This window comes from Syngnathoides biaculeatus, chromosome 5 (genome assembly GCF_019802595.1).
Source record: "Syngnathoides biaculeatus isolate LvHL_M chromosome 5, ASM1980259v1, whole genome shotgun sequence".
Lineage (NCBI taxonomy): Eukaryota > Metazoa > Chordata > Actinopteri > Syngnathiformes > Syngnathidae > Syngnathoides > Syngnathoides biaculeatus.
Window position 1 is genome coordinate 32,871,730 of NC_084644.1, and position 19,184 is coordinate 32,890,913.

The 19,184-nt window shown below is 42.6% G+C and overlaps 1 protein-coding gene across 20 annotated transcripts in view; it reads left to right on the top strand.

Moving 5' to 3' along the window:
* The window catches only part of ascc3 (activating signal cointegrator 1 complex subunit 3), a 258,535-nt gene that overhangs the window by 81,918 nt on the left and 157,433 nt on the right, over positions 1–19,184 (top strand). For all 20 annotated transcript variants that reach the window (XR_009794997.1, XR_009794998.1, XR_009794996.1 and 17 more), the window contains exon 15: positions 13,718–13,909. Coding sequence is in view for 11 of the 20 variants with exons in the window: in XM_061819568.1 (XP_061675552.1) it covers positions 13,718–13,909 (192 nt within the window). In the remaining 9 variants the exon portion in view is untranslated. The remainder of the gene's footprint in view (positions 1–13,717; positions 13,910–19,184) is intronic.

Here is a 19,184-nt window from a genome sequence, read left to right on the forward strand (position 1 = left end):
CAGATTCCTTGTAGAACACTCGACACGTCTCAATCTAAAAAAACTGGTTCATGATGGGGAGAATGGTTTCCATGGAGCTACCCGAACACAAATCTGACTTGTTCCCCACAAGGATGATTGGAACTCTTGAGCATCTCTGCTTTCAGTGTCTTATCATTCGGCTCTTTTTACTGATTAGTCCACCATGTTTATCGGCACTTTCTCCAGAGTGACGTCAGCAGGGATGGTGATTTCTTCAGCTCGAGATGGAACCTCTGGGAATTCCTCTCAAACCAAGTACATAATGAGGGAAGTCTTTCCCAACTTGGCAGGCAATACGGTTGCACAGGAAGTGTGAGCCAGTCCAGTAAACTACACTTGCACTTGAACCAATCAGCTGCCCACACACTGACGCACCTGTCAACGGTGGCAGCCAACCACAGCTCATTCCCAACCAGTCCAAAGTCCTTAAATTGTTCATGAACACACTGGGTGGTGGTGATGGCTGCTGCTTTGTGGTCCCTGAAATTGCTGATGGTTGATCGATCTAAGGCACGACTGACAGCTATGAGACCGTTTTTCCCACGAGAGAGGATCACGCCTCTGTTGGCAGAATACTGGACACCAGTGACAGCAACACGGTGGGGATGAAGCTTCATCTCCATTTCAGAGGTGGCGAGCCGAAAGATGCGCAGTGTTTTGTTGCTGTGTCCTGCCGGCAGGTGCACACGCTGCAGATCCAGAAAAGGGCTCCAGCACACGCAGGTGCACGACTGGTTGAGCACCTGGAACTGCACCACCAGTTCATTACTGGGGATGGACCACACCCTCAGACTGCCGTCTTCATTGCAGGTGGCAAAGTGGGTCTCATCCCGTCTGAAAGGCCAAATCATTCACCTTTTTCTTTGTAGCCACTGACCAACCGGATGTTGGTGTTGTCTGACCAGTCTATGTACCACAATGCCCATGTCCATTGTGTTGTCAAAGGCAGCGCTGACCGTAGTCCCATCCAGCATGATCTCTTGCTTCAACACAACCGATTTCCTGCTTCTTCTGGTTTCTCCAGCGTCCGATAATCTAAAGTCTACCAGTCGGATGGAAATAGTTTTGTCCAGAGCCTTAGAACGAAAGCAGCACTTCAGGGCTCCGGCGGAGACCTCTAAAACTTCAGTCCAATACTTCCACATCCAGTCCTCATTCTCCGGCTGTTTTTCTCTCTGCTGTTCGGGCACCAGGGCCTCAATCTGAATGGTTTTCCAGTGCAGTCTCACACTAACGCCTTCCTAAGCGGTCACCTCCTGCTTCGAGGACTTCATGTGGCGAAGCACAAGGTTGTTGTTAGGGTGGTTTGGGGTTCAGCAGTCCAGCTCCCCAGAGTCGCTGCCCTTCAGGCTCGAGTGCTTGGGGCAGAAGGACTTGAACTTGACTTTGTCGTCCTGGGTGATGATGGTCATCTCCAGCTTGGAGTGGAGGCCACAAGTCACATGGAAGTCAATACGGCAATTTTTGGTGGAGCACTTGATGTAGGCTCCCACCTTTTCTTTAAACAGGTAGCAGTTGATCACCCACCTGTTGCTGGGAATGTGTGACATGTTGGTGACGGGCTCCAACTTCTCACGTTCCCATTGCTCACCTCTAGGATCCATAAGCACAGCTGACATGGACCCACTTGGTTCCACTGCGAGTGGGCTTCATAGCATCACCCTTCTTCGGGCACAACTGGCACTTTGGGAGGATACCCAAGGTGCATATCCAACACAACCAGCTGCTCTTTGGGTGTTTTTTTATGCCGTAACATGCCTGGTGGAGGCAGATATTGCTGTTGTTGCAGAACACCATCTTGCTGTTGTCCTCCCCGTTGGGGAAGTGGCACGTCGCACACCACATCCTTGTCATACTTGACGCCCAGGCTCTCCTGTGTCTCGGTAGCGTGTATCATGTTGTTATCACAACGCTGCTGAAACTCCTCCAAGGTGTGCTCCATGGTGAATTCATCCAGTGGCGGAAGGGCCAACCTTGCAAACTCCTCGTTGACGACCTGCAGCCAGGTGACATCTTCCTCATTGAGGTCGTAGCGACACATGCCCTCCGCCAAAGTCCTGATGTCCACATAACTGAGCACCAGGATGGCTGATGTGCGGATCAGCTTCTTGGGCCTGACGAACATGACATCCTTGCTTTGTCAGTTAACGTCCGGGCTCCAGGATGGACCTGGGGCTAACGGGCACCTGGACACCCTTTTTCCCGCTTCTGGCTCTATGGATCAGCCAGGACGTAGTAATCCTCCACGTTGAGCTGGTGCGAGTCGTGCACCTTCATAGTGGTGATCAGGTCCATCCTGAAGACCTCAGATGGTTTCTGTCTGCACCCTCTCCTCGTCTGGGATGAAGTCTGGGACCAGCGTGTGGAATTGCTGATATTGTCAGACTCGTCGCTGCTGCAGACTTCTTATCATGGCGGGGCGTCCAAGTTGTTCCAGCTTCACCACACGTGTTGATCTCTCATTGGTCGTCCAAGGAGGGACATCATCTTCACATGCGAGTACCATGCGTTGGTGTCCATTGGAGAGATGGGATTGTCCTTGGTCCATGATGATTCATGTACATATACATAGATCCATTGACGAACCTGTACGGTCTGGCCAGTGAGGGAGAGCCATGCTCCGAGCAGCACCGAGGCCAGCAGTCCCAATAGTAGCTCTCCTTTACCTAAAATGCTCAGGCGCGGATCATCTCAATTGTTCATCGGTTTGAGACCAGGGCAGCCTATTGCTACCCCACCCTTTTGTAGCTGGACATCCACCGCTACTCGTTGTTGAATGAAAAGGGAGCCAGAGGCTTGCACTGGGACAGGTGTATCCACGTGGGACGTTCTGCTATCTTTATCACCGTGGGAGTGGTCTGCAGACTCTGTAGGGACCTTCTCAGCGAGTTGAGGACCAACACTTCCTCTTGATATCTTTTCTCAGGACCCAGTCACTATTGGACACCAACGGCACCTGTAAAGAAGATACAGTAGGCGGGCAGATCATTTGCTTCTTTAACAGTTTTATTTTGCAGCATCTCTTTCATCCAATCATCTGCTGCACTGACTGCTCTACCATTGCCAGTCTAAATGTTCTACCAGATACTATTTCAAATTGGAACAATCCTTTATCTGTTGGGGTTATTCTCATATACAGTTCTACTACATGTAAACATTCAGTTCCAAGTTCTCCCTGTATGTTCCAGTTTTCCTTCATCGAGACTTCACTGTCCCATTGCTTCCTTCCACTAATCCTGCACAATGATTTTTCAGTTATTTCTAGATTTGGAGCTACTTTACTGATTATTTCATTAACAAAGTGTGGCCCATTGTTGCCGTACGTTTTTTCTGGGATGCCCTGAGAAGGAATAATATATTTACATAAGAACTTTGCCACATTAATGGCATCAGCACTTGTACATGGAAAAATCTCCACCCATTTATATAAGGGGCAGATCAATACTAAACAACATTTGTGATGCTGGACTTTGTTTAACTCAATAAAATAAATGTGTAAAAACTGGAAAGGATGACTAGCTTGGGGAAACTGCCTTCTCTTATGTCTGCAGTTCCCTTGAGTATTGTGTTTGCAGCAATTAAGACATGCTCTACAAAAAATCTTTAAGAATTGAATCCAAAAGGTGCAGAAATGTCTGTGTATAATAGCTACCATTATCGTCCCTCCTGTTGAGACTTGGCAAGGCCCATGACTCAAAATTGGCACCGTTTTAAACAGATTTTTTTGGGTAATACAGGTTTTCCACTGATTATATATATCAGTGGTCTCAACTCAATTCACATAGGGGCCGCTGGAGGCACTTTCTGGCTGAGGCTGCAATGCAGCCTCTGTACACATGCTCACAATTTGTCGCGTCATGTCATTATCCAAGCTGCTTATCCTGACAAGAGTTGCGGGAAACTTGGAGCCTATCCCAGCTAACTTGGGGCGAAAGGCGGACTACACACTGAACTGGTCGCCAGTCAGTCACAGGGCAGATATCGACACCATCACTGAGCGGGAATCGATCCCACGCTGCCCACACCAAAGGCAGGCGTGTGTACCACTGCACCATCAGTAATTCTAGTTGCACACAATTTGAAAGAGAGAATTTAAGAATGTCTTTTTTTTTTAAAGCCCAGAATAAGATAAGCAAGGAGGCTGGTGTAAACAGGTTGTGTTCAAAACTAATAAAACTCTCAATGAAAAATCTTTCTTTGCTTACATCAAGCCTTGTCACTGTCACCCCCGAAAGCCACAACCCCACCGTGATTAATAGGTATGTCAGCTCCGCACACAACACCATAAAGTGCCATTCATATAAAACTTCAGTGCCGCATTATCATTTAACTTTCATGGTAGGGTGGGGCCCGCAAAATATCATCTTGGGGGCTGCAAACAGCGCGCGGACTGCCAGTTTGAGACGCCTGATGTATATTATCTTCTAATTCATTTTTTTCTTTAAGCCATCACTGGGTTTCACTTTGAGGAGCATTTTTTGCACGTCTTTTAGAACTGTTAAATCAATATGAAGGTTGGAGGCTTGTGATTGTGTCAATATGTGTGTGTCATATTTTCCTGTTGCGGCCTCCTTGGGGTTTTATCAGTGAATGCGTATCTTAGTAGCTTTAAAAGCTCCTTCTGGCGGAGTAGCCTGACTTACCGGTTCAAGCGTTGTCTGGACACCAGTTGTCCGTGATCCCGTCAACCTTCATCCACCGACGGGAGATTGCACCGTGGCACCAGCCTGGCCAAGAATTCACGTCCCAGAGCTTTTTTTTCAGGAACAGCTAATTGTTCCTGGCTGTCGACAGACTTCGTTGTGTCCTCTCGCTCCTCGATGGTGGTGTGTAGGGATCCTGCTCGAAGGACCAATAAATGTCAGGTTTAAAAGTCTGGGTTCATTGTCTGTAAGTATTTATTTCATGTATTCAGTACCTAAGCTGTTTAGTGATTTATAGATCAGTAGCAGAACTTTTACATTTTTTTTTTTAAAGGTGACTGAAAGCCAGTGTAGGGACTTTAGAATAGGGGCAATATATTCTGACCTTTGTTCTGGTCAGAACTCAAGCTGCACCATTTTGAATGAGCTGCAGCTGTTTAATGCTCTTTTGGGGAAGTCTAGTCAGAAGACTATTACAGTAGTCAAGCCTACTTGAAATAAAAGCATGGATGAGCTTTACCTGGTCTGCCTGATACAGACAAACCTTCACACCAAATATGTTCTTCAGATGGTAAAAGGCAGTTTTTATGATTGATTTGATGTAACTGTTGAAAGTCAGGTTGCAATCTATTAGAACAGCAAGGGTTCAGACTTAGTCTTTGTTTTTTTTTTTTTTTAAAGACAGTCCAGGTATTTACTAACAGCAATTCTCTTCTTTCTCTTATTCTTTCTTTATGTATTGCTTTGTTGTTGTTTTGTTGAAAAAAATTTTGACTCATCCAGTTTTCTGCTTTAGAGAGTGGCACAACTCCTCAGTTGAACTATAGTCATCTGGAGACACTGCTAAATAACATTCGAAAATTTGACCTAAGGGTAGCATATACAGGCTGAACACGAGGGGTCCACGAATTGACCCCTGAGGAACCCCGGATGTCATTGCCATTTGTTGAGATTGATTACTTCCAATGGTTACAAAGTAGCCCCCTTCCTCCATGTAGGACTTGAACCATTTAAGGACCATTCCATTTAGTCCTACTTACGTTTCCTACCTGTTTAGCAATATATTGTGATCTACAGTATCAAAAACTGCACTTATATCCAACAAGACATAGATTAACACCTTTCCTGAGTCAGTATTCCATTTCATATCATTTACCACTTTGATAAGACCATATTCTGTACTGTGATTAGTTCGTAAACCTAATTGAAAATTGTCAAAGTCCATTCAAATTCAAGAAATTGCTGAGTTGATTTAAAAATAACTCAAGAATCTTTGCTATGAAGTGGAGGTTAGCAACATCATCCAGTGCTCTGTTTTTTTGAAGAGGTTTTTAACAGCTGCTACTTTAAAATCACCAGACTGAAAGAAGCAATTGAATATTTGTTGCAAATCAGCTAGCACCTATTTCACAAGTTTTGAAAAAGTCAGATGGTAATGAGTCAAGACAGCTCATTGATGGTGTCAGCTGCTGAACAGTTTTCGCGCCAGTTTTTTTAGTCAACAGTATCAAATTCTGACATAATAGCTTTCCCTGGGTGGCTTCAGATGTATTATCATTTTGCTGATTTGTGCTGACATTTGACCTGATGGATTGTGTTTTTTTCACTAAAATAACAAACTCACTACATTTATCATCTGTTACAAGTTCTGGAGCTATCTGATTCAGGGGGATGTTGTGATCTTGTCAACCAGAGCAAATAGACTCCAAGTATTGTTGAAGTTCTTACTGATGATTTCGTAAAGGTTTTGCTGTTGAATTCTGACTAATTTAGTTAATATTATAAAGACACTCTCTGTAGAGGTCATTGTCAATTTCAAGTTTAATTTTTCTACGCTTACGTTCTGCTTTCCTACACTTTGTTACCGCTCAAAAAAGAAATGTACAGTCCCACAGGTTTAAAAGTACCCAGGAGTCACCGTGTTGAATTTTTTTAAAAAAAGAAAAACAACCTTATCAGCAAGACAAAATGTCAACAGAACCAAAACAAGTGGAGCAATGCAAAAAAAGTGCCTGCACTGTACAAGAAGCGTACAGTTTTTTGGATCTTTGTGCATTTTGATTTAGTTAGACAGGTTACGTTCAAGTGATTTCTTGATCGAACTGGTCTGGAGGTAATCAGGCGTAAGTGTGATTAGTGAAATTAAACCCAAATTTCTGCCACGTTTACGATTTAACAAGGGGGTGTATTACTTTTCCCACACAGGGCCAGGTCACTTTGAGTAGTCCCTCATACCCCTTAATAAGATAAATCATCATTTAAAAACAGAATTTTAAGTTCCCTTGGGCTGTATTTGTCTATTTATATTTGTATTATGATAAAGTGGGAAAACTGTAAAAATGTAGGAATTTGAGATGCGGGCTAATAAGTTTTCACAGCCCCATATGGAATTGTCTGGGCAGCTCCATGTGTTGTTCGAATGATTTAATTTACTGTAATGTAGGCACTTTAATTTTATTGGCAAACAGATCCCTCTTGTCTTTTTTCACGTTACAAGATATTCACTGTATATTGTGTACACCAACACTGGTTGTTGTGCCCACATGCAGCACGATTACAAGATTCAAACAGTACATGATGCAGCCCTACATCTTCGTCACAGACTTAAGTGCAAAACTTAAGCGGGTATTTTTCCATCCACCCATTTTCTACCGCTTATCCGATTTCAGTTCACGGGGGCAGTAGCTTTTGCAGGGACGCCGAGACTTCTCTCATGCTACCCACTTCATCCAGCTCTTCTGGGTGTATCCCGAGGCATTCCCAGCCAACCGAGAGACATAATCCCTCTGTGTTTTGGGTCAACCCAGGGGTCTCCTTACGGTGGGACGTGCCTGGAACACCTCACCAGGGATGCTTCCGTGAGTCATATGGATCAGATCCCCCAGCCACCTAATCTGGCCCCTCTCAATGTGGAGGAGTAGCTGTGTGTGATAAGTGATTTTATCTCCCAGATCACCCCTATCTTGAAGGGACCGCCTGGTCACTCGGGTGAATCTGGTCCCACTTGATTTTGACAACTTGAGTCTTTTGAACTGAACTTTTTTTCTAGTGTGAGGCTTGATATTAAAAGTAAAATGGTGAAATTCGGATTAAATATTTCAATGTTTAGGGGTTCCTCATCGCGATGGAAATCTCAACATTGCATCAGTCAAATTTACACATTAAAACCTACATTTGTACTCGCATCAGTGGACTGCAAGCAATAAAATAATCGTGATTACATAAAAAAATAGCCAAAAGGAAAGATTAAAATGTATTCGTAAAATATTCATTCAAATCAACATCCATCATTCAAAACATACATCCTGAAATGTACCTACAGAATGCTGCAATAGTAAAATGTTACATTTTTGTCTACAAATGCAAATACCAATTTTCAATTTCGGTTTTCATTTTCTTCTTTTGGTTTGGTACAGCTTTCCTGTGATTTTCCACAACTTGAAAAATATTTTGGTAGTTTTTTTTTCTATTTTAGCGGATTTTAGAAATTCGGCAGCTAGTTTTACACCTGTCTCGGAGCTGTCGTTAGTCATCCTCAGGTTTCGGACAACAGATTGTTTTCGGTAGTTTCCCATTGACTGCGATTGTTCAGGATCTTCATGAAGAAAATCAGTGTCTATATCAAGTAATTCAAAGAATTTCCACGAATCTCATGAACACAAATCTTTCAACTTTGTATGTTTAGGGTCAAAACAGGGGAAAATTGGTTTCCTGGAACCAGTCCCGTGGCGACTCTCGTTATGTGGTTTCTTTGGTAATGAGATAATTGTTTCTGCTATTTTACGTTTCTGTCTTGTTGATACTGTCACTGAAGAGACTGAGCGGAATCATTTCTGGCAGCAAGTACCAGTAGTGATTCATGAACCCCTTCAAAACGGCTTTAGCTCAATATTCACTAATTTTGTCAAATTTTTAGCCAATTGTAAATCATTGATCGGTGCTTCCGAGCTAATTGAACACATAAACCACCACGGCACATATATGTGCGTCACAAAAGTCACAAATCTTGCTACTTTATCCATGACAGACTTTGACAAGTGTATATCCTTCAAATCGGCAACAGAATTTCTTAAAAGAATCATTTTGATCGCATACAAAAGTTTCGCCATCCAGCGAGCTTTGTGTGTCGCACCGGGTTTCTGAAAGTTGAATGTATTGTCCTCTCCTAGGTAAACTAAAACCAAATCTAGCAGTTCTCGGCAGTCGCCTCGTGGTAACAAGTTCACAGCAGCCGAGTTGGGGTCACCAGTGCCTGTCTTGATGGTTGTCAGAAGTTCAATTACATGATGTCACTGCTCCAGCATAAAAGGATCCGAACTGCTGTCTCTCGTCAGCTCAGCAGTCAAATCCAGTTCGGGGTACCCGTCCCTGTATTTTGTAAACACTGACACGTCTTTGCTTTTCGATACTTCCACACCCAGAGCATCCCAAGCCTTTGTGAGTAAGATTTCACCCACATGTCTTCGACAGGTGCACCACAACAGAGCTTTCCCGAGGTTTTCCTGGATGCAAATGCAGCCAGCTGTGAGATGTACCGTATTAGCACTGGTGGTATCAAATACCATAGCTGAAATATTGCCACTACAGTTCCATGTGTCCGCTAGATCGAGCGTAGCTTTAGAAAGATCTCCAGCTCTTTCCGAAGACTTTACAGGAAGGGCAGGAACACTGAGCAATTTGATCCCACCCACGCCCGAAATCAACACGGGAAGACGATCATCCTTTGCATATTTATCCATTAGTTTGCCATCCCAGTGAATTGCTGCTGGTCGGGGAGGAACCCAGTCCGTCTGGATTCTCTCAGCAATGTTGGCGGCTGTGTCCTTCAGGTACTGGTAGGACTGCACCGGGTTCAAGTTTACTGCAGATGTAGTGCCATCACATGAGCTGATGAGAGATTCTACGGTTGCCGCTAGCGCAGTAGGAGAAATATTGTTCCTCATTGCCGTTGAAACTAATTTCGGTGATTTCAGTACATCAAATGGGACGTGTATATCTGAGCCAGTCTTCTTCAGTCTTCTATGGGGAAGTCTAGTCGATGTTGATGGAGCGAATTAGTCTGAATCATCTGTTTCGGATGACTCGTCCCGATCTTCGACCAGTTCCTTATTCACTACTGTCTCAAGCTGTTGTTGCCGTTCTTTCTCAATGCGCATGGTGTTTTGTTTGATACGCTCCGCGACTTTATTCTCGGTTGTGTCCAAGTTTGAATCAATGCCTCCCGTCACGTTCGTCCTGGTCTCCATCATGTTTTTCAGGAACAGGCGATCTTCTTCATTTAAAATATGATCGAAGACATGTGGCCAGAATGGAAACGTCTCCTCCAACCCGGATTTGAAGCGTTTAACCGGTCTTCCTGACAATCGTCGATCTTTCGGAATTTATCAGCTATTGCATATCAGCATATAACGATTCAACCTCCCACATCTTGTTTTCCACAACTGTTGGTATCCTCGCTTTCTGGTAAAAAAATCACGTCTTGTCTTTGGAATTCCTCTTTGCAGCAATGAATGACAGAAGAATCTGTTTTCTGGAAGAAAGTTTGGCTCCTTTGATGGCTTTATCATCCGTGGTTGGGACTGTCCCAAGCAAAAAATATCGCGGGTCTTTCTGTTTCGCAGCAGCCATGTTGACAGTTCAATGACTTCGCGTTAACTGAGAGGTAAACACCAACTAGGTCTGAGAGGTCAACCTGCTCAAGGATTTCATGAGTGCTTCTGAACGTTCCCAGGAATGTCCTGACGTTCTCGACGCCGCTCGACGATAGCTTAGAAAATTTTTTCCGGGAAATGGCCACTTTGCTGATCGACTATTCTTTACCAAAAAACGACTAATTTCGAAAAATTCAATCTCCATGAGGAACCCCTAAACACGATTCGATTTTGTTCAAATTTGAAACGCAGCTCTTACGTTATCAACCTCACCTCCAGAAAAAAGTTTGTTGATTTTGAAAGATGTCGGTGGACCGGATTCACCCTACTGGTCACCCTACGGAGGAAACTTATTTCAGCTTCTTGTATACTGGATCTTTTTCTTTCGGTCACGACCCACAGATCGGCACCTTAGGTGAAGGTAAAAACATAAATTGACCAGTAAATTGAGAGCTGCGCCTTACGACTTAGCTCCCTCTTCAACACAATGGACTGAAACAAAGTCCGCATCACTGCTGATACTGCACTGATCTCCCTTTCTATCTTTAGTTCCATTATTCCCTCATTTGTGAACGAGACACCAGTACTTGGGCATTTTCCCATCTCTGACCAGGAGAGGCCACACAATTCTTTTCTGATTTAAGACCAAAGTCTCATATTCGAAGGCGCTGATTGTCATCCCAACCGCTTCATAGTGCTTTTGTGAATTGCTGCAGTGAGAGTTGAAGATCAAGGCTTACAAAGCAAACAGAACCACATCAGCAGCAAAACACAGCCTTTGTTTCCAGGGTAAATATTAACCTACGTGCTGTTCAACCTTGATTTTTAAATAGGGCCACCAGCTCTACGAAGAATAACTTTCACAAAGCTCTTGGGATCTGGGGCTACAGATGAGAACAATTTGTAAAAGATTCAGTCACTTTCATCTTTTGAACCTGACTTTTGCATGTTGAGTAATCAACATAAACAATCATACCTCCTTCACCTATTTATTCTTGTTTAGGGATACATTTTCACATTTTACTCGGGTTTCGTGGTTGTCGCTTCAAGGTCGTGCGAGAACGACAGTGGACTGTCGAAACCGAGTACATATTTGGCACTGGTTGCTAAGCCACCGAGAAGAAAGTAGCCTAGCAGCTTTATCTGCTGGTTTGGATTTTTAAGGTCAAGTGTCATCCCTATAAACATTTTAAAATAGATATTGTAATGAAAAATACATATAAAATTATTCACTTCAATGTCTATACGAAAAAATAAATGTGAGCGGAGAGCGCGTCATCGATGCGCAAAGTTGCAGAAGTGTCATTCTATGACATTCAAGTGGTCACAATATTGGCTCATTCGCCAATGAAAAGATGCGGTGCACCCTACCATGGGAGACAAACACACCCCTTCTAACACGGAAGCTCATTTCGAAAAGAAGAACACCACACAAACGAGTGAAGTTACCGGGGCAATATTACACTGTTTCGAGGCATATGCGATCACGGCAAACCGCCTCCCCGTCCGATCCACTTCCGTGGCGAAAAGGAACCATTGCGGCTCATTTTCGGCGCCGACGTGGCTTATCATGGAGCTTAGCCATGCTGCTTTAGGGGTTTGTTCATAGCCGCCGCAGTACGCGATGAACAACAATGTCGAGCCGGGGTGCTTAACGTGCGTTGTCGTCGCATGCGGCTGAGTGAGGCATTGTCGGCTGCGTTCTTCAGAGCCGCCGCCGTCCACAAGCCCAACGAGCACCCTTCGCCGAAGCCATGAAGACATTCTTAGCCAGCTCTTCCTTTAAAATAACCCCTACTCCATTTCTCTTCCCATCTACTCCGTGGTAGAATAATTTAAACCCTGCTCCCAAACTTCTAGCCTTACTACCTTTCCACCTGCTCTCTTGGATGCACAGAATATCAACCTTTCTCCTAATCATCATGTCAACCAACTCCTGAGCTTTTCCTGTCATAGTCCCAACATTCAAAGTCCCTACACTCAGTTGTAGGCTCTGTGCATTCCTCTTTTTCTTCTGACGCTGGATCCGGTTTTCTCCTCTTCTTTGTCTTCGACCCACAGTAGCTGAATTCCCACCGAAGCCCTGCAGGTTAGCAGTGCCGGGGGCTGGCGTTGTTAACCCGGGCCACGACCGATCCGGTATGGGATTCTTTAGATGAACGCTCATATTTGTTTGTTACAGTTTTTACGCCGGATGCCCTTCCTGACGCAACCCTCTGCATTTATCCAGGCTTGGGACCGGCCTACAGATTGCACTGGTTTGTGCCCCCATAGGGCTGCATTTATACTTGTCACTTCATTGTGGCCTGTCAATTGCATGTTTCAGTTTAAAGTTTCAACTAGAAAGGAAGTTGCTGGTTCCTCAGATAGTGTTTGTGTTATTGTAATTGCTTCAACAATTTGCAGGTTTGCCAAATTGGATTGATTTAAACCTCAGAAATCTGTTTCCTTATGACAAAGGTCCAATGTTTTTTAGGTTGACTTTTTTTTTTCTGTCCAACTGTACTCATTACTGTAGTTTCTTTTAACCATAGTTTTTAATGTACTCCTTAAATATCTTCTGCCACTCGTTTTGTAACAATGATCACATTATTTTTCACCTACTCATTTTGAATACCACTAATACTAACGTCCATCCATTTTCTGAGCAGTTTATCCTCATGAGGGTTGCGGGGACTGCTCGAACCTATGCCATCTGTCATCAGCCAGGAGGCAGGGTACAACCTGAACTGGTTCCCAGACAATTGCAGGGCACATGGAGACAGACAACATTCATACTCACAATCACTCCTAGGGGCAATTTAGAGTGTCCATATAATGTTGCATGAGGAAACTGGAGTGCCCGGAGAAAACCTACGCAGGCATGGGGAGAACATACAAACTCCACACATGCGGGACCGGGATTTAAAGCCCAGTCCTCACAACTGTAAGGCCAACTCTCTAGAGCTGTTCTACCGTGCCCCCAAATGGAAACATAAAATTGAAAATTGATTTCTCTGTTCTTTATTAATCCCGTGAAAGAAATTAAGTACCAATACATTTCAGTTTCTTTTAGGCAACATTACCTACTCTTTTACTCCAGACCTTTGTTTTAACACAAACTCTCATCTTAAATACTGGCTTGCAGAGGCTTGGTGGGCCTTGACCTCAATTCAAAGTCCAGTGTAATAAAATAAAGCCCTATAAACTCTGATTGAGCATAACAAGGCCACAATTGCCCCTATCAATCTATGTGAGTGGCTAGTTAGCAGTTTAAATATAAAATCATCCTACATCTTTTTGAAATCAGTCGTAACCATGTTTTTGGGTAAAAATTCTTAAAATGAAAAGCCCCAAGTATTTTTTTCTTCCTTCACACTAACCAGTGTTTTTATTCTTTTTCTCTATTGGCCAAAATTTTAGGTCCATCGGTCTAGAAACAAGCAAATGAAGGAGATGTTTCCAGAAGGTTTTGGGATCCACCATGCAGGCATGCTGCGGGCTGACCGCAATCTGATGGAGAGTATGTTCTCGAGGGGGTACCTCAAGGTGCTTGTCTGTACTGCCACCCTTGCCTGGGGAGTGAACCTACCAGCCCATGCTGTTATCATTAAGGTTATTTTCTATTTTCGTACTTTGTGGTTTTTGCTTGTTTTTTATTTTCACCAACCGTTTATATGAAGTGTTTTGCACACCCCTGTTCAAATGGGAGGTTTTGTGTATAAAAAGACTGACTCTTTTGAAGGAAAACTCTTCTCTTCAAGCCATTGTGATACCAACACAAAAAAGGAAGGAATTTTACTTTCATATTCCCCCAATAATATCTGCAAATTAGGAATTTGTTTCCACTTTATCCATTAAAATTAAAATCTATTTCAAATTAACTATCCTAAATTATTAATTTTATTTTCTCAAGGTTATGTATAACATTTGTTTGAGTGAACTGAGAGGCAAAGAAAACAAGCGATAAATACCCCTAGAACGTGGTCTCTTTATTAATATATGTATATTTTTCAACCAGGTTATCTTAATTTTTTTAACATCAAGCTAATAGAAAGGCCATTGCATTGGACCTGCTAATGCTGAATTGTTTGTTGTTATTAAGAGCCATCGTGTTTTGTAGGGTTTGTGGAGAAACTGTTTGGATAAATAGTTGCTAAATTGAATTAATTTAACATTTAATGTTAATATACATGGGATAAGCTCCAGACCTGTGACCCGAGGTTAAGCTGTACAGAAAATGCATTGAGTCTGTGTATACACCATACGATAAGTTGCTACTCTTTTTGGGCGCCATGAACCCCGTGGCCTGTTTTCTGACGTAATTTTTTTTCCCTTTGCGGCGATGAGTTTAAAAGTACAAAAAAAGTGAAATGGTTCAAACTTGACCCTTCCTGACAATGCACTCAGGTTTGGGCATGCGCAGAGGCTTCAACTCTGTAGAAGAAAAAGGAGACATTACTTTCAGGGGACATAGAATATGAAGAATCTACCTCAATTGGCCATAGAAAAAAAAATGTAAGAGGATGCCGCAGCTCGTGTATGGGGGGGGGCCTATTAACACTATCGAGGGAATGCACCTACGTTATAAAATCATAATTTTTATTTACGCCGCCATACTGCCAGTCAAACAAAGCATTGTTGTAAGTTAATTCCATGAGGTGAAATGAAAATATGTCTGATAGCACGACACCCAGAGTTTTGTCCAATACTGTTAAACATTTCGAAGGCGATAAACAAATGTACATGGAAAAAGTAGAGACACTTGGCATAGAGGATCTAATGCCGAAGTCAATGTTTTCGCCAACAAGAAATTTGACTGTTAATTCGCGTCTCTGTCTTGGACAACTGGATATACACATGTATCTGGTGAATAAGTCATCGAGATTTACACAAAAGAGTTTGAAAGCTTATAAAAGTCTAGACACATACAAATACTTCATTGCCAATGCTTCATTGCAGAGGCTAGATACAGGGCCAATTAAAGTATACAATCTTCCTTGATCTGTTCTCAATCAGGAATACATCCCACATAGTGATGGACCCACTCTCATTTTTTCAATACAAATACCAAACCATGATTGGGAAAAAAAAATCAAAACAGGGAGGCGTCTCCTCCATAAACCTCTCTGTGACAGATTATTTTTTTTAAAATGTGCATTGTTCTCAAATAGGTCAATTTGGCATTATGAATACTTCTGGATAATTTGAGATTGAGAAGAATAATTCCTACCTGACATGATGGCTACATAGGCATAAAAGCCCCCAACCTGAATAGCTTTAGGCCCCAGAGATCAGTGGTTAGAGCACCGTTTGGTAAACTCGGGGTCGTGAGTTCGTTTCCCACTGGGACCTCCACTCCCCAAGAGAAGCGTTCATCTGAGATGACATGCTTTGACTACCCCTAATAGGACAAGCTGAAAAAAAGGAGAAAAAACTATTTAGGTCGTCAGCTAGCCCGCTCTTATTTTCTACCGGGGGTGAACGTTGCTTGTAGTTAGTGAGCGATTGTAGACCGTGCCAAACTCATTTGGAGTCATTAGCGCCAAGATGTTTTTCCAGTTTAACTGCATAGTCTCTCTTTGCAATGTTAATTTCTTTTGTCATTTGATTTCTAGTAGGGGGAGGCTATAAATGCCTTCAATAAACCCTTATTGTACATAAAGAAGATATCTAAATGTTATTTCTCTCTGTGATTTTGCTTTTTGCGGCTACTTTCATTTTATGAAATACATGACTATATCCTTAAAATCGTTATTTTGGAGAAATATTCAGTATGCATCCTTGTATGTCTGACACATGTCAGGCTATTCACATTTAACTATTAGATATAGTGTCAGGGAAGTTGCTCCATGGCCAAACAAAAGTCTGACAGTGTAACTGTAGATCTGTCCTTGGTCTTGCCTAACAGAACCTTAAGATTGTCACCAAACTGTTCAGGAGTCAGCATCTTCCGCTTTCGACCTTCAGTGTTGAACATCCTAAAGACATGGCTTGATCTGGGTAGTAACAGTGAGGTATCTCTGGCATATATTACTTCGTCTTTCATTTTCTTGGTCTTTGTCTTTAGGTCATCTGCTGTATTCTGAAGGTACTCATCAACATGTTCAGCTGCTGTGAATGGTCCACCTTGGTCCTTCAGTCTGTCCAAAATATTTAATTTTCTGTTCTCAATGTGCAGCAGATTAGCTTCCTTCTTACTAAGATCAGCAGCTCTAAGATCCTACTGGCGTTTGTTCCAGTCTGCAGTAATAGTATCCATAATCTTGATCATTGGGCCCATTTTACGGAAATCACTTGAAGCATCTTTTTGGCACAAGTCTTTAATCCGCTTTAGTATATTGCCACGAGATACACTGTCCAAACTAGGCTTCTTCTTTACCCGCTGATCTGTATCTCCACACTGCCTTTCCAACTGCAAGTTGTGAACAGGAGCCTTGTCGATATTCTGGGCATGTTCAAACACTGGATATTCTTTCTCATATCCTCCGAAATCAGAATATTTACCCCTCTGCATGCCAAGGAACACCGCCATTTTGGGAAGAATTCTGTTTGCCAAAGATACACATTTTTGGTATGTGTAGTTGCCATCTCTTTGACAGATTCGACTACATCAAGCTTGTAGTTTGCCTTGACTGCATCAAAGAGAATCTGTGAAATTCAACTGAAAGTAGGTTGCTGGAAACAGAATAATTCTTCAACTTCTGTGTTCTGGAGATAATTGTGGAGTGATGCAAAGAATTGTCCAAGGCTTTAATGCGTTGCTTTGCTTGAAATAGTCTTTGCATGAAATGGTGCAAGCCAAATGCAGCAACAACAGCAATAACCACTTTGACACATTCAAGAGCTAATGAATCTCGAACAAGGCAGGCTAGCTTATTGTAATGTACTCATGGCTACACAGAAAGCTCCTGAAATCATCCCAGTGATGGGACATGATAGCACATAATTTTGAAAGCGCACCAAAACAGGCATCCTTCATTAGAAATAGAGGATTTGGCTTGGCTTTCTGGTGCATGAAGACTTTGAAATCCTTATAGTAGTTCCATGGTTTTTGAATGTTGTCTGGTCCAAAGAGACTCAGTGCCCAGGAGACAGTTGTCATCGAGACTGCATCTTTTCTTTGGTCACTATCCAGGTCTAAAAGGAAACCATTGAATAGGTTTTGCATTCCCATCTTATCCTCAATACTGTTGACAACTTTGGACATACCACGATCAAATCCAAGTGTTGTGTGACTATCACTAAAGATTTGTCCAGCTGTTTCAGCTCGGCAGCCGCCACACCTTTGTTGTGAGCAGTGGCGTCAGTCATGTGAACATCTACAGCTTTGTAGAGTTCTTCTGCTATATGTCCAGAGGCAACTTCTAGAAGCTTAAAGTCAACTGCTATTGCATCTGCTGTATTTTCAGTGGTTTCTGTAGCAATCAAGTCAAGTAAGTATAAGTCATCACGTGGCAAGTTTTCCTTTAAATCTTGTAGACCTTCACTAGTCAAATGAGTTATTGAATGCATGCATTCAGTTTGGCCACATAATGGTCCACATGATATTGATGATAAACTCTCTGTGTGTTATTTAGGCAAAAATTTGCGTATCTGCGGTTTTCACATATATGCCAGTAGCCAAGAGAAGCCAACTCTAAATGAAAAATGATGTTGAAAAATGTATTTTTTATGAGTATGTGGTTAATTTGAATTAATTCCCGGCATTTTGTAGAATTATAGGCCCCCTCTATTTCTAGTGCGATTGTAGAGGGCTCTGTCCCCACTGCAATATACAATCTCTTTAGCCTGGCGGAGTTGACTAAATTTGGCTGAAAACCATGGCTTGTTGTTCTTGAACATGCGAAAAGTTTTTGTTGGTACTTCTCACTGAAACTGACATACGCGGTAACACTATCTGAGTATTCATCTAGGCTGCGCGCTGAATTTTCAGAGACACTCCAGTCTGTACAGTCAAGGCAGCTTTGAATTTTTAATTTGGCCTTCTTAGTCCAATTTTTAACTGATTTTACTAAAGGCTTTGCACATCTCAGTGCTTGCCTGTATGTCGGTATTAAGTACACCAAGCAGTGATCAGAGGAGGGGATGGGTGGGCGAGAAATTGCACGATATGATTTATTTATTTTTTTTTATATATAAAAGTGCAACAGTGGTTTAGGGTGTTAATTTACCATCATCGGCCTTTTTACGTGCTACCTATATTTAGGGAGTTTGTGATGAAGTTTAGCTTTGAAATCTCCTTAGATAATGAGCGATGAATCTGGAAGTTATTTCCTCGATCTCGTTTACCTGCTTGACAAGCGTTAGCAGTGCTGCGATCATGCTAGCTTGAGGCCAAATGTACACACCGACTAGAATAAAAGATGTGAACTCAGGTGGTGAATAAAACAGCTTACAGTTCAAAACCAACAACTCTATAACCCGGGCTGCAGTGTGTGGTGAGCTGTGTAACGTCCGTGCACCTTTTCTCATTTATGTAAAAGCATATTCCACCACCTTTCAATTTCTGTGTTAGCTCCAGGACGCAGTCCGCACAGTGGAGTTGAAAGCCCTGTTGTGTAATGTCGCCGTCCGTGGTCCATCCACAAAGCCAACTCTCTGTAAACCACAGGGCTGCAGAACGTCCAAAGTCTTTGCAGGTCCTAATCGGAAGCAGAAGTTTGTCCATTTTGTCGGCTAGGGCAATGATTTCCAACCTTTATAGAGCCAAGGCACATATTTTAAGATAGAAAAATCCCACGGCACACCAACAAAAGTAAATGTCACCAAAAATGGATTGATTAATTACTGTATGTACTTCTTGCCATCAAATAGATTAGGTTTTTTTTGTTCTGTCTGTCTTTGTCCCTCACTGGGAAAAATAGATGAATAAAGATGCATTATTTCT